The 16,644-nt window shown below is 36.9% G+C and overlaps 1 protein-coding gene across 9 annotated transcripts in view; it reads right to left on the bottom strand.

The window, feature by feature from the left end:
• Nucleotides 1-16,644, bottom strand: part of LOC137004300 (arf-GAP with Rho-GAP domain, ANK repeat and PH domain-containing protein 1) — a 65,043-nt gene that overhangs the window by 38,662 nt on the left and 9,737 nt on the right. For 6 of the 9 annotated variants that reach the window (XM_067364515.1, XM_067364516.1, XM_067364509.1 and 3 more), the window contains exons 2-3: nucleotides 12,041-12,925; nucleotides 1,734-1,846 (exon numbers count right to left, since the gene is read on the bottom strand). In XM_067364515.1, coding sequence (XP_067220616.1) covers nucleotides 1,734-1,846; nucleotides 12,041-12,882 — 955 coding nt within the window. In that variant the 5' untranslated portion in view covers nucleotides 12,883-12,925. Of the gene's footprint in view, nucleotides 1-1,733; nucleotides 1,847-7,371; nucleotides 7,587-7,646; nucleotides 7,856-12,040; nucleotides 12,926-16,644 lie in introns of those variants that run through there. The other 3 variants (XM_067364510.1, XM_067364517.1, XM_067364518.1) reach the window with 3 other exon arrangements.

The following is a 16,644-nucleotide window of genomic DNA, read 5'->3' on the forward strand; positions in this document are numbered from 1 at the left end:
TATATATATATATATATATATATATATATATATATATATATATAAAAAATGATGCCGATATATGAGGAGCTTATTTATTGTTAATGATATATGCATGTTTGAATAAATTTGCCATAAACACAAGTGTTTATGAAAACTACCTTAATATGTGCAACATACAAACTTTTCAGTTTTTAAATGGTTGTAATTATTATATCTGAAAATAAATAGCAGCTGAATATAGCGCTGTTGTTCATTTTAACCTCTAATATTATAGTAATGCACCAAATGAGGGAGTGTTTTCTGTGAACATCTCATCTGGGCAGCTGGAAACTAAAGTCAGCACAAACTCTAAGGTCAAAAACTCAAAATCGCTGACCACAGAGACTCTCCCCCAGACACAGCAGAGCTGCTACAGATCACGTACAGGTCAAAATCAGATCTACGGCTCCAGCTGAGATCACAGAGAAACTCAAGCCACCAAGAACGGAGATGAGAAGAGCTGTTGCGGGCGGATCATAAGGATGTTGTATGTGTTTAGGTAGTTACAAGGTTCTGGGTGGTTGCTAGGGCGTTGCTATGGTATCAGTACACTGCCCTAAGCAAATAGAGCCTAATGTTGTAAACACATCTCTACATCTTCATCGGTCTTTCTCTCTAAAACTCATATGACGTGAAAGACAGCGACCGCAGCAGCAGATAAACCACAAACAGGTGCATTTATGTCAACACAAATTGCTTCATCTTTACGTGCCTGTAGCTTTGAGCTCATTAATATGCTAGAAGACCAATGACATCATGTTGCATTCTAAGGCACATGCACATTTGAGTCCAATCAGATGCTGTGTAGAATGAGAATATAGTGTTAGCTGTCAATCGTGCCCACGGATGTGACGTAAACAGAAAAAAACAAAAAAAAAACAGAACAAGCCCTTTGAAGCGTCCTGCACAAACTTCCTGTTTCAATAAGACCTGCATCAGCACATCATGGTTTTGCTCCTTATATTATGGTTTAATGTGAGCTCAGGGTGTGTTCACACTTGGCAGGTTTGGTAAGATTAAGACAAACTTGATGTGGTTCATTTGAATAAGGTGTTTTCACACTTGGTCCTTTTCTGGGGTCTGAGCACATGATTTTTGGCCACTCAAAACAATCTTGGACCACTTAAAAGCAAACCAAACCAAGACCGTCTCGGGAGGTGGTCTGAGTGTCCCTTTCAGCTTTTGTGCAAACAAGCTCATTCAACAGCATTTGTAGCAATGTTGTTTTTAAAATCATAATAATAATAATCTTTACAAACAAATATCTTGGTTAGTGAGGCACATATAATGAAAGTGAATGGGATTCAGTTCTGAAGGCCGTAAGGTCAGCCATCAATCACTGAACTGGACTAGATCCAAAAAACAACCAAACACAAAGAGGTCTGAGACCACATTCCCACTTAAGTGGGCAAAAATGGGGTCTGAGTCCTCTTTCAGGCTCAATCAGTATGAACATAAAGAGAGCTTTTTCACTTGGTTCACCTGTTGGTCCACTTAAAGGAGTCTTAAAGAAACCCTAATGTGGTTTGACTGAAAAATTGAACGCAACAAGACTTGCTCCAAGAGAACAAGTGTGAACACACCCTTTAGTCACGCTACATAAACTGACGATGAGGTTAAAGTCACGCTTTGGTTACTACACGGTTTGAATTCTTAGATCTTGGCAAGTTACTGGCTTAAAGCAGCTTGTGTTTGTGTTTCAGTCTACTCACTGTTTTTGAGGGGCAGCGGTGGGACGTCTCTTTTCTGGCTCTCTTTCGCTGGTCTGATCCGAGGTGGAACGTCCGGGACTCGATCCGTGTCCGAGAGATCATCCGTAGGAGAGCTGAGATGAGGACAGACAGAAGAAGACGACTCATCATTATCCAGCTCAGAGGACAACCTGTGGAGAAAACTGATCCGCCTACAGAACTTCTTCATTCTGGAGCGTCAGTGCAAACGGCAGACAGAGAAGCGCTCCATTCTGACATTTGCAGAGAGAACAGGAAAGTGTGTCTCTCGGTATCGTGTCGCAGCACGTCTCTGTGAGTTCAGAAGCACCTGACACAACAGGTTCAATGAGATCTACTTGATACTGATCAACCAACACACCTGTACTGAGCTTCACATGAGTCACTCAACAGGTGAACAGACAGACTACTACACACAGTAACCATATCCATCCATTACAACAGAATTAAAAACAGGCAAGCTGCTCTAGGAAGTTATTATTAAATATAAAATTAAAATGTGTCCTTTCACAAGATGTAATATCAGTCTCTGGTGTCTCCAGAATGTGTCTGTGAAGTTTCAGCTCAAAATCCCCCACAGATCATTTATTATAGCTTGTCAAATTTGCTCCTATTTTTTGCCGTTTTTGTGTGTGTCCCTTTAAATGCAAATGAGCTGCTGCTCCCGCCCCCTTTCCAGAAGAGGGCAGGGCTTTAACAGCTCAACAACAACAAGGCCGTTACACTGGTTGAAAATTAGCTGATTTCTCTGGATTTAAACATTGTTGGAAACATTTGGGATAATGTAAGTACACAAGCCAACAAATATATAATACATTATTTTTTTTAATACAAAAATCTTACATATTGTGCCTTTAAAAGATCCAAAAAGACAAAGTCTTCGTAAAATGAATCTGAGCTGTTAACCATATGTGATGTGTGCGTAAATTAAATCTGTTCATCATATAAATGATCATATCTAGCTAGCTTGAATTATATTAATTTTATGATGCATTTATGACCTTTTTGGCTCTTCTAAGGGTTTTGATTTCATTACAAATATCTTCATTTGTGTTTTGAAGATGAATGAAAGTAAATTATGAGAAAATAATTTATACAGTTCTAAATTATGAACACAACACAGTAAATAAGTGTTTTCTGTGTAAATGTGAAAATAGGGTAAATTCGTCTGACATTCACAGCGATTCGCAGGTTTATTTCAGTATCTGAGCAGTGTTTGTTGAAGCTTTATCAGACTGTAAACACATTTCCTTATGTGTGTTTAAGATCAGGCCCATGTGGACAGTCAAACAATGGTGCTTCCTGTGACCCTGAGGAACAACTGACCACCGAGAGAGAGAGAGAGAGAGAGGGGCGAAAACATCTGCCAAATACTGAGTTTTGAACCCTTAACTTGTGCTTTAGCTCTGTAACTTCGACTGCATTTCTAAGTGATTACAGAATTCTGCTCATGAAGCATTGAACCGATTAACGGAAGAAAAGACCTCAGGAGAACCAGGAAAAACCAGAGTGTTAAAATCACTGACGTTAAAGAATAACCACTAACCAAAGACCGGCACAACGAATGCTGAAGATACTCATTCAGACGGATTCATTGTTCTGTTCTGCTTTCACATCCTCAAATCAGCCAACAATTTCATATAATCATCAAAAAAAAGGAACGATTTTCTTCAAAATATGACTCCATTCTCGCAACCTGGACTTTCTGGAACAACTAAAAATATATATATTTACGTACAAATGAGAAATACGTACAGTGATTCATCTTAAGGAGGCAATAATATGAGAATTGCATGCAATATAAGGTTTCATGCATTTACTCTTTAACTGCAACCCAACTGTCGAACATGACAAGATCTGCAGAGCTAGAGAACCCATCCATGCATGTCGAGTCAGCTTTATTTCAACAGCGTTTATACGATACAGATCGATTCAAAGCAGCTTCACAGTAATACACAGGAAAATAATGACTGCAGCATCTCCGCTTCCTTCCACTGTAGAAAAACTACAGTTATCCAGTACGGTCGTTTGCTGATTTTATCATTCGGAGCCAGAATCTGTGATATCAAGGTCCCGCCCACACTCCTGATCCCGCAGACTCATTCGCTAGCACAGCTGTCAATCATGAAGTTGCGACCCATTTTTAAAGCACCAAATAATGAAGTAAAACCAAAAACACTGGGAAACTGAACACTTGAACATACGTCTGTGTAATAAGAACTACCTAAAATGACAGACTTTGGAACAAAAATATATTGAGTGCAATTGGATTTTTTTGGTTTGGTTCACTTGAAATGTTTTTTCAAGCGCGAAGCACTGAAACCCTATTATATTCGTAAGAATTTTTATTATTATTATTATTCTGCTGAAACTGTGCAGCCCAAACCGTAAGACCTAGAGACTTGAAACTTAGATCTCATTTTGGGGACGCACTGACACGATACCACCCTGATCTGCCAAAGGGGGGCGCTATAGCGCAAAAATACAAAAAAAAAGTACACATTTTTGACCATAACTCACTAACCGTTCTCCAATCTCATCTATACCATAAAATTTTTTCCACCATATTGGATTTTGTCCAAAACCTACTTTTGCGAACTAGTCAAGACGGGGCGCCCAATAGTGACCGGAGCCACTTTTACTAAAATGGCTCTTTAATGGAATGAGATATTTACACCACACTTGGTACACATGTGCATGAGCTCAATCAGAGTTTGCCCACTTGCTCATGAAATTAGGAAAGCATATGCGAAATATAATTCTAAATAAGCATGCCAACTTCTCTGGAGATCAGGCAATAGGTGGCGCTATAACAGTTGAAAAGCTTTAAAAACCATATATATGTCCTTAGTAAATTGCCTGTAAATGGCCTTTTCATCTCTGATCTGGGTGGTTAAAGGCTTGCTTTATAAAACAACTTAAAGCTTAAAGGCCTTAAAGCACTTGAAAGCCATTCATTGCTGCTTGCAGCTATATTTAATTTATTATCAGAATCATAAACACACCGGCTAGTCATGCAAATTGGCGTATTTAGTTGATTGAGCCTCTGATTGGCCATTGTGTTTACGTGCTCAACAAACTTGTCTGTGATTGGCTACAATGCTCAAAGCTGCAAAAAACATGTAAAAAGAAACATTTGACGCTCTTCACAAATACACACAGGATCGTTTGAAAGCATCACCCATCAGCAGGTACCAGATTGACCCGGTTCTCGGTACTGAAGAAAGGCTGGTATTGTTACATTAAGCACCAGCTTAGTATGAAGTACAGGTGCTTTTGACAACACTAATGCAAACTACATCCAATATGAGACAGCTCTATAAAAAAGGCAGCAGAGTGATTACTCATCATGTGACAGCAGCTGATGTTGATCTTCATACAAACATCCTTTTGTAGATCACACAATGACTGAAGAAGTTTCACTAGTTCCGATGTCATTGTGAAAACAGACACTGCTGCATTCTGGGAGCTTGAGCTTCTACCCACCAGACCTCATGATAAAGCTTTCCTCCTCATCTGATGGTACAGATCTTATGAATTAAACTCACTGATAATGGCCTGTGTATTAGAACAACTAATATACAAATATAAAGCACACTGGTGGACAAACGTTTGGAATAATTAATGTTTTTGAAAGAGTCTCTTCTGCTCAACAAGGCTGCATTCATTTAATCAGAAATACAGAATATTATTACAATTTAAAAGAACTGTTTTCTATTTAATATATTACTAAATATAATTTATTCCTGAGATGGCAAAGCTTTTCAACAGAATTTTCATGAATACTTTTATTCATCAAGGACACATTAAACTGATCAAAAGTGACAGTAAAGACATTTATAATGTAACAAAAGATTCTATTTTAAATAAATGCCGTTCTTTTGAACTTTCTATTCATCAAAGAATCCTGAAAAATAAAATGAATGATGGTTTCCACAAAAATATGACTTTTCAATTTGGAAATATTTCCTGAGCATCAAATCATCATATTAGAATGATTTCTGAAGGATCATGTGACACTGAAATTCAGCTTTGATCACAGGAATAAATTACACTTTACTATATAATATAATATTTCACTGTTTTACTGTATTTTTGATCAAATAAATGCAGTTTTGGTGAACAGAAGAGACTTCTTACAAAAATATTTTTAAAAAAAGTCATGATTATGCCAAACAGAGGACCAGCAGTGTATTTGTATCATTTCTAATCAACATTTTTGAATACATTTTATTTAATATGAATGTACTTGTAAAGCAAGATTTACCATAAACATCTCAACCGTACAGTTGACTTTTCAGACAGAAAATAAACATTTGACCAAAAAAAAATAAAGGCCTTAAAGCACTTGAAACCCATTAATTGCCGCTTGCAGCTATATTTAATTTAATTTATTACCATAATCATAAACACACCAGCGTATTGAGTTGATTTTTACATTAAAGCCTCTGATTGGCCATTGTGTTTACGTGTTCATTGGCTACAATGCTCAACACTGCAAAAACACGCTGTAAAAAGAAACCTTTGACGCTCTTCACAAATACACACACACGTTTAAAAGCATCACCAATCAGAATTCTGAAAAATAAAATCTATCACAGTTTCCACAAGAATATGAAGCTGTTTTCAACATTGATAATAATCATAAATGTTTCTTGAGCATCAAAATGAATCAGAATGATTTCTGAAGGATCATGTGACACTGAAGACTGGAGTAATGATGCTGAAAATTCAGCTTTGATCACAGGAATAAATATACATTATGACAAAAAAAAAAAAAAAAGAGTTTTTTTTACAATTTGAAGAAAAATAACAAGTTTCAATCCAATTAACACGACCTTTAACCTGAGGATGACCTTCTGTTCCTGTCATTAGTGCACTTTAAATGATGCATAAGTAAAGAAACGATCAACAAAATAAAATTCATCCTGAATGTTTTCTTAATAAATAACAATCTCTTATTGTGAATGATTTAACAGCGCACGTTACTCTACAAGAAATAATGTTTATCTATAAAGTTTCACTGAAACGGCTCTAAAACAAAGTATGTGCACAAAAACATTATTAACCAATAATATCACAGCCTATAACATCAAACCAGGTTTTAGGAAGCACACAACTGAAAGTTTATTCATAAAATCCAAACTTTTTAAAGTCAGGAAACTTTCAAAAACATTCACGTGTGATGCTGCAATCTATCACGACGCTAACGGATGTTCCCCTGGATCATCACTGTATGTGTTGAATCAAGAGTTTCTAACGTGTGTTAGCTTCCACTGTACAAACACCATTCAAAAGAGACATCAGGAACGATAAGGAGTTTCCATACTGATGCACAGCAAAGCAAACCTCCATCTGAAATGAACCAAGCAACAGTACAGAGCCAACAAACAAACAGAACATGTCTTTCTGTACTGAACGGTCAGTCGTGTCACTCGCTAAACGCCAGGAAGCGAACCAGAGGTCAACCGCAACCAAATATCAGTAGGAAGTGAGTGATGACTGCTAGATTTTGTGCAAAAAAAATCAAACAAAGTGAGAGACAGAGTGCATTTATAACTGCAGGACATGAATTGTCTGGACACACACACACACTGAGAAAGAAACGAAACGAACAAACCTGTGGTTTTACAGTGCAGCACTTCAGCTCAGAAACACTGTGTGATGCCATCGGAAACTAGCGTGACGCTCTGAAGATTATCAAACACTCACAAAACACCACAACACCGGCCAATATCACGGCACTAACATCATCCACAGAAAACAAGATGTGACGGCACTATACAGAAAACCTCAACACACACACACACACACACGCATCCAGAACTTACCCTCAAAAAAATAAAGAGCAAACAGAAACAGAACAACAAACGCTCACTTCCACATTGAACTTACGTGCTCAAACATGCCAAATAAGGCCATTACAGACTGATGAGAGCGGCAGAAATCCCGTTGCACAGGAATGAACGCAGGTCTGGAGGAGAGATGAGCAGATACGGTCCAGTAAACAAGTGTGAAAAACACCCGAGATAGTCGGAGAACAACGGCGAGAACGAATCAACGCGACCTGAAGCGACCACAGAGAACAGACGGAAGTGGAAAACACTTTTAGACGTGAGACCTTCAAAAAAACACAACAGAGAGCTTCCTGAATTCTGCCTCCTGCCTCTCATGTTCACAGATCTGAACATCACAAAATCACACGCAAACATTAAACAAATCACATTTTGTAGAATTAAAAATTAACCCTGCATTTATGCATTGTGGAATATTTTTGTTTTTATATAAAAATTTATATATATATATATATATATATATTATATATATATATATATATATTATATATATATATATATATATTATATATATATATATATATATATATATATATATATATATATATATATATATATATATATATATATATATATATATATATATATATATATATATATATATATATATATATATATATATATATATATATATATATATATATATATAAAATAATAATAATAATTGTATTATATTCTATATATTCTATTCTATTATATATATTATATTATATTTAGGCTATATATAAAATAAAAAAAATATATATTATATTATAATACATTATATTATATTATATTATATTATATTATATTATATTATATTATATTATATTATATTATATTATATTATATTATATTATATTATATTATAAAATAATAAAACATTCATTACTATATAATGAGCATTACTTGAGAAACAAACTCAAAGGTAAAATAATCAGATGCATTAATAATAATGTTTTTTTGTTTGTTTGTTTGTTTGTTTTTTGCAAAATAATTATAATTTGAGATTATTTTCATGGCAAAAATAATTATAATTTGAGATTATTTTCATGGCAAAAATATTCATTAATACAACAATCTTTATTAGAAATTATAAAAAAAAAGAAATAAATATAAAAATAATTATTATATTATATTATATTATATTATATTATATTATATTATATTATATTATATTATATTATATTATAGCTATATATTAGAAAATAAAATAATAATAAAAAAATCATTACTATATAATGAGCATTATTGAGAAACAAACTCAAAGGTAAAATATTCAGATGCATTACTAATAATGTTTTTGTTTTGTTTTGTTTTTTGCAAAGTAATAATAATTTGAGAGCTTAATTGCCATGAAAATAATCATTAATACAACAATCTTTATTAGAAATTAAGATTTAAATTAAAATTTAAATATATATAATTATAATAATTATATTATATTATAAAATAATAAAAAGAATTACTATATAATGAGCATTATTGAGAAACAAACTCAAAGGTAAAATATTAAGATGCATTAATAATAATAAAGTAATTACAATTTGAGAGCTTAATTGCCATGAAAATAATTATTACAGAAATCTTGGTTAGAAATTAAAAAGTAAAAATAATTATATTTAGGCTATATATTGTAAAATAAAAAAATAAAAATGCATTACTATATAATGAGCATTATTGATAAAACTTAAATGTAAAATAATCAGATGCATTAATAAGAATGAGATTTTTTTTTTTTTTTTTTTTGCAAAGTAATTAAAGCAATTTCAGAGCTTAATTACCACAGAAATAACGTCTGATAAGACTTCTTAGAAATGGGAATCTTCAACTATAATTTCTCAAGGAAATGAATCACATGCTGACAGTAAAAGATCCTTCTGGAAAGTCACCAAAACTCGTTTCAAGTCACTTGTGGGAATACAGCCGCTCTTGTGTGTGTGGAGGAGGCGTCTCGCATGGGATTGTGGGTCAGCGGCTTATCGTTTGAGGAAACAACACAGACCGATCACAAGAGAACTGCTGACATCTAGTGTTCACGTGCGTTCAAGCAAACACTAAAACTACAGGACTGAACGCAGGACTCAACTCTCTATATTAGCACCAAATACTGGATTCAATCTTTTTATCAACAAGTTTTCACAGGTTTTGTGTTTCTCTTTGGAGCTGGATGATCTAATATGAGACTGAAGATCATCTCCTAACAAACCGTGTGAGGTGCAGTTCCTCTGACCACCAGAGGGCGGCGCTCTCACCGTCACAATCCAAGAGTCTGTGATGATGCTGTGCTGAATCACAATAACCGAACACACTCCCACTGCCTGGAAGAACACGTCATTTTCCAGCTGACTCATTTCCACTGGTCCGTTTGACCCTTGTGACGGTCTGCAGGCCACATGACTCAATGACCTCAAGTCACAGGAAATACAAACACCAGCGTTTGTGCAAGTGCACAGTGTGTGCAGTGTTCACTGTTCCTGCAGTATGTGTGCAATTCAGAACATTTGCTGAAATATGCACAGCGTTAACAACAGAACACACTAGCTGCGTCCCAATTCAGAGGCCACGCCGTCAAAGGTCATGAAGGTCAAACCGAGCGCTGCTGAATGGGACGGTCTAGCCTACGGAGGATTGTTCTCGTCACCCAGCAAATGTGTCAGCTGCCGTTTGTACTGGACTGTTCAAACAGGGTTCACAACCTGTCTAAATATGAAGAGATCGGTTCCAAAACACAGTAACTCCATTATGATTAATTTTAGTAAAAAAGTGTTGCAAGATGAAAAACACTATTTTCTGTTTCAAACTTTCATCTTTTGGTTATAAAAACATTAAAATTTAAAATCTACATTTGGATTTTCAAAGGTTTGTTATAAAAAATAATTCTTTTTTTCCCAAAATGCAATAAATCCATCGATATAAAAGTTATTTTTCATACAAAGTAAGTAACAAAGTAAGTTGATTCACATATATGAGTCTAAACTTTGTCAATCTAATATACAAGCATTTGACTAAAAATACATTCAGTCATTGCTCCAAAAATGAATTCAACGAGTCATCTTTTGGGCCCGATGATTTCCGCGATGCAGAAAATCGCGGACGGAATCGCGGAATCCATTCATAAAAACGGAATTTACTATATAACGTGGAATGTCACGGAATTTGTCCAATTTTTGATGAATGAATTAAAAGCAGGTCAGTACACTTAAATTAAATCTCGATATAGACTAGTGTCCGTGAATATTAAACCGCAATTTAAATATGAATCCTGCCTCTGAAATGAATGACGCGGAAGCGGTTTCATTGACCTCACACCGCCGCGCACGTGCGACACTCGCGGTGTTTTCGTCTTCAGTCGTCTCACTATATGAGCGCATGAAATTCAGAAATTAATCTCCAGATCCGCTCTGAACATTAACCTCTTCTTTTGAGAAAACTATCGTCATAAACACAGAGAAACTCAAAGCTCTCGGCATCCTTCAAAATAAAAGTTTGATTTAACTTGACAGAAACATATTACTGTTGTACAGTAGAATTTAGATAAATTAATTTAATTATAAATTATTAAAATATATTTTTAAACAATAATCTCAGTGTTTCTTTGATTAAAAGATACATTTAATGGTATGCGTTTGTTTGATTGCCGGAAAATTCTTTAATACGCAACAGAATTTCTGGAAAAACTAAACATTTCATAAAAAATGTATTTTTTAATTAATAAATCATCTTGTCTTTAAGAATTCAATTAATTAGACATGCTTTTTGATTATTAAAATGTAATTATACCATTAAAATGGAATCTAGAAAACAGAATTTGGTAAAAAAAATTAAATAAAATTAATTTGAGGGGAAAGAATAAAATGTATATCATAGAGCCCTAAAAAATTATTTTTTTTTTTTTGGTTAAACTTTTAATAAATTGTTAGTAAATTGGACAAGATTCATTATTTCAATTAATTAGCTTTTTGATTACTAAAATTTTATTTAACCATTAAATAAATAAAAAATAAAAAAACAATCCAGAAAAATTAAAATGGAAAAAACGGAATTTGGGAAAAAATAAATTATCAAAATTAAAATTATTCATTTTTCTGTTTTTGTTGATCACAAAGTACAAAGCAGATAAGGAAAACTAGGATGGCGGGTGTATTCAGAGCGCCACCAGAGCGTGGAATGGAGCGCTGTGATTGGTTGAGCGGATATATCGCATGCTGCAGAGAAGGGAGACTGGCGTTTGTCACGTTTTGGAAAAAACATGCCACGACGGATAGCGCATTTTGCGCAAAATTAATAAATGACTTTTCAATTCCGAGCAGATACAATACTGATTTTGGCGGAAAGTAATTTTTTTTTAAATGTCGTTTTGGAACCAAACTCTTCAGATGTTCACTTCTGTACATAAGAAAGAGTATAAACTATATAAAATCACATCTTAGTCAGATATAGCGTGTGCCGTACCTGAAAGCAGGCGGGCTTCCGGATGACGTGCTTCTGGGAATTGTAGTCCTGCTGCAGACGGACACACGGGGAGGTGGAACAGGGGGTCTGTACGGGACCTGAGGGGTTACCGGGGGCTCTTTAGTGACGCCCACAGCGTAGCTCTTAGGAGGAAGAGGAGGAGCGCCCGTTTCTCCCTGAGCGGGAGATGAACACTGCTCGTACAGGTGGAAGCGCTCCGATGAGGACGAGGAAGAGGATGAGGGAGTGGGGGAATCAGGGGATCGTTTGCTCTCGCTCTTCTGGAGTTGCTGCGCCGGCCCTTTAAGAGGCAGGTGTTCTGGGCGTGGCCTCGGAGTGGGGATGGGCTTGGCTCGTTCAGCAGGTGTGGGCGTTTCCTTCAGCTCCGGAGCCGTTGCTGTGGTTACCGAGCCGGGCGTGAAGGGAACGGGAGGTCGATTGGGCATGACCCGCGGGGGGACGGGAGGCAGCCGCTTGTTTTCGGTCTCCCTGCCTCTGAATTTCGTCCTCTCTCTGGCGACGGGTCTTTCGTCCTCTCGCTCGTCATCTTCCTCCATCCCCGCCTCCGAGGGGAAGAGCTTGCGCAGGCTGCCGAGAATCCGCTTCCTGTGGCCGGGCAGAGCCACGCCCATCCGCTGCAGCTTCGACGGGGTTAATTTCTGACACTCCCACAGCGTTCCCAGTCCAGCCTCCTGGAACGCCGAGCAGTACTGGTCGAGCCGGAGGCCGTTCAGCCACTCCAGCACAGGCTGGGATCCTTCCAGCGGGACGGAGGTCATGACTGGAACGCCGCCGATCCCTCTGGAATGCTGCAGGACTACACTGCAGGACTTCTTCTGCATGGGATGAGGTTAGGGAGTCATCGGGACTGGAATAAGACGTCTTCTGAGAGAGAGAGAGAGAGAGAGAGAGAGAGAGAGAGAGAGAGAGAGAGAGGGTAATCAGATGTTTTCATCAAGCAGAGAATCTGATGTGTTTTGCTCTATAAACAGCAGAATGATCTCTGCTCTCTTCACGATCACCGCAGACACTGAAGAAGGTGAAAAGCAGCATTTAAAAAAAGAAAAATCACATTTTTATTAAGACTAATGAAATGAAAGTATAGGGTGATGAAGAGGTTAGTTGAATGTACGTGATCGAGACGATTGCTAATGATACCCTTACTATTACTGACAGTACTGACTTATCTTTTTATCTTCTCTGTCTATCTACCCATCTACCCATCTACCCATCCATCCATCCATCCATCTCTTCGTCTAATCTGTCCATCTATCTGGCCATCCATCTCTTTGACTATCTGTCCATCCATCCATCTATCCATCTGTTTGTTTGTCTATCTATCTATTCATCTATCCATCCGTCTATCTATCCATCCATCCATCTGTCTGTCTATCAATCAATCTATCCATCTGTCCATCTCTGTCCATCCATCCATCCATCCATCCATCCATCCATCCATCCATCCATCCGTCTATCCATCCGTCTATCCATCCATCCATCCATCTCTTTGTCTATCCGTCCATCCATCCATCCATCCATCCATCCATCCATCTCTTTGTCTATCCGTCCATCCATCCATCCATCCATCCATCCGTCTATCCATCTATCTATCCATCCATCCATCCATCCATCCAACTGTCCATCCATCCAACTGTCCATCCATCCATCGGTCTAACTGTCCATCCATCCATCCATCCATCTATTTCTATGTCTATCTATCCATCCATCCATCCATCCATCCATCCATCCAACTGTCCATCCATCTCTTTGTCTATCTGTCCATCCATCCATCCATCCATCCATCCAACTGTCCATCCATCTCTTTGTCTATCTGTCCATCCATCCATCCATCCATCCATCCATCCATCCATCCAACTGTCCATCCATCTCTTTGTCTATCCATCCATCCATCAATCCATCCATCCAACCATCTATCTGTCCATCCAACCATCTATATGTCCATCTATCCATCGTCTATCTAACGGTCCATCCATCTGTCTATCTACTTCTATGTCTATCTGTCATCCATCCATCTCTGTCCATCCATCCATCTAACTGTCCATTCATCTCTTTGTCTATCTGTCCATTCATCCATCCATCCATCCATCCGTCTATCTATTCATCTATTCATCCGTCTATCCATCCATCCAACCATCTATCTGTCCATCTATCCATTGTCTATCTAACGGTCCATCCATCCGTCTATCTACTTCTATGTCTATCTATCATCCATCCATCTCTGTCTATCCATCCAACCATCTATCTGTCCATCCATCCATCGTCTATCTAACTGTCCATCCATCCGTCTATCTATCTATTTCTATGTCTATCTATCATCCATCCATCTCTGTCCATCCATCCATCTATCTAACTGTCCATCCATCTCTTTGTCTAACTGTCCATCCATCCGTCTATCTATCTATTTCTATGTCTATCTATCTATTCATCTATCCATCCATCTATCCATCTATCCATCTATCCATCCGTCCATCTATCCGTCTATCTATCTATTTCTATGTCTATCCATCCATCCATCTCCGTCCATCCATCCATCCATCCATCTAACTGTCTATCTATCCCTCTGTCTGTCTGTCTATCTATTCATCTATCCATCCATCCATCCATCCATCCATCCATCCATCCGTCTATCTATTCATCTATCCATCCGTCTATCTATCCATCCATCCATCTGTCTGTCTATCTATCCATCCGTCCATCTATCTGTCCATCCATCCGTCTATCTATCTATTTCTATGTCTATCCATCCATCCATCTCCGTCCATCCATCCATCCATCCATCCATCCATCCATCTAACTGTCTATCTATCCCTATGTCTGTCTATCTATTCATCTATCCATCCATCTGTCTATCTATCCATCCATCCATCCGTCTGTCTGTCTATCTATTCATCTATCCATCCGTCTATCTATCCATCCATCCATCTGTCTATCTAACTATCCATCCATCTGTCTGTCTATCTATCCATCCGTCCATCTATCTGTCCATCCATCCGTCTATCTATCTATTTCTATGTCTATCCATCCATCCATCTCTGTCCATCCATCTATCTAACTGTCCATCCATCCATCTGTCTATCCATTTCTGTTTATCCATCCATCCATCCATCTTATTTACTATTAATATTATCATTATTGTTTGTTCTTTCGTTTTGTTTGTTGTTGACATGTTGTTATTGAATTGATCACATGGCATGTGATTCACTTAGTATTTAAAGGATTTCTGAAAAAAAAAAAATGCTTAAAAAAACACAATGTAACATGAGTGCGTCTCTATCTCTCAGTGAAACTGAACTTGCATGCTTTGAACATTCACTGTAATTTTCTTCCTCATATTTTCATTTTGATGAACACGTGGGGGAAAATCACACAGAGTTCCTGGAGCAAAAGCACCTCAGCCATCCCGCACATGTTTACTTGAGCAGATTCAGATGTGCATTCAGACATTCAGAAGATGCCTTTATGCAAAGTGACTTACAAATGAGGAACATCACAAGCAGTTTCTCTTACAAGAGCAATGATATTCACATGAGCTCATCCAAATGTCTACTGAATCCCTTTCATTTTCCCCCAAATTCAGGTTTTTCTAGATTCTGTTTTTAAGTGATTTAATTAAATCTTAATAATTAAAAGGAATGTCTAAGCAACTGAATTAAACGTATTAAACGAAACACACTATGAATGCATTTAATTTCAGAAATTCTGCATTTTCTGTTTTACTTTTTCTGGATTCTGTGTTTTTTGTTTTTTAATACAAATTTATCATCAAAAATAGTGGTAATTAAATGAATGCATACAATTTTAACAATTTAATATAATGCATTAATAATTTATCTTTCAAAACGTAAATCAAGTTCCTTTTTTTAGGACGCTGCACAACCTAATAATAGTTACCGCCCAGCTTCCAGATAACACACTCACTAAAAACATTTTAGCTCCAATTTGGCACTTGTTACGTATCAACCCTGCTCATATATTTGTCTTTGATTTTGACTTATTCCGCAGTAAAACACACACCAATATCAATGCCCACATCATAAAGACATTTCAGCATTTCAAAAAAAGCTCATTTCCTGCATGTAATTTCCTGTTCCTGCTCAGATCATTTTTCCAGTTGAGTTCATTATCAGTCAGATGAACTATAGATATCTGCTGTGTGTGGTACACTGAACAGTGAGAACATTAAAGTGCTTATTTCAGATATTCCCTTTCATGTAGCGTGTAATAGAGCGGTTTGTGAATGTAAAAGCTCTGCAAAGGTTAAAGATCAAAGAGCAAATAAAGTTACTGTCTCCTAAAAGAAAGAAGCGATTCTGAACTGCCAAAACGAGTCGATAGCGATTCCAGTCTCACTGCTAGTTACATACCTACAATATAATTCATTTGCATAATGCCCACCTATGGTTTTCATTGGCTGAACAGTGTCTCTTTGCCCCGCCCTCAATCACTGTAGTATCCGAGACTGGAAGAGTTTGGTTCGCATTGTTCATGTCGAGAAGACGCCGTTTTCTGCTGCCAAAGCAAATCCACTTTAGATTGATACAGTAAAACCAACACCATCGTTACTGTTCGAATCACTGGTCAGA

The sequence above is a fragment of the Chanodichthys erythropterus genome, chromosome 17, assembly GCF_024489055.1.
Source record: "Chanodichthys erythropterus isolate Z2021 chromosome 17, ASM2448905v1, whole genome shotgun sequence".
Taxonomy (NCBI): Eukaryota; Metazoa; Chordata; class Actinopteri; order Cypriniformes; family Xenocyprididae; genus Chanodichthys; species Chanodichthys erythropterus.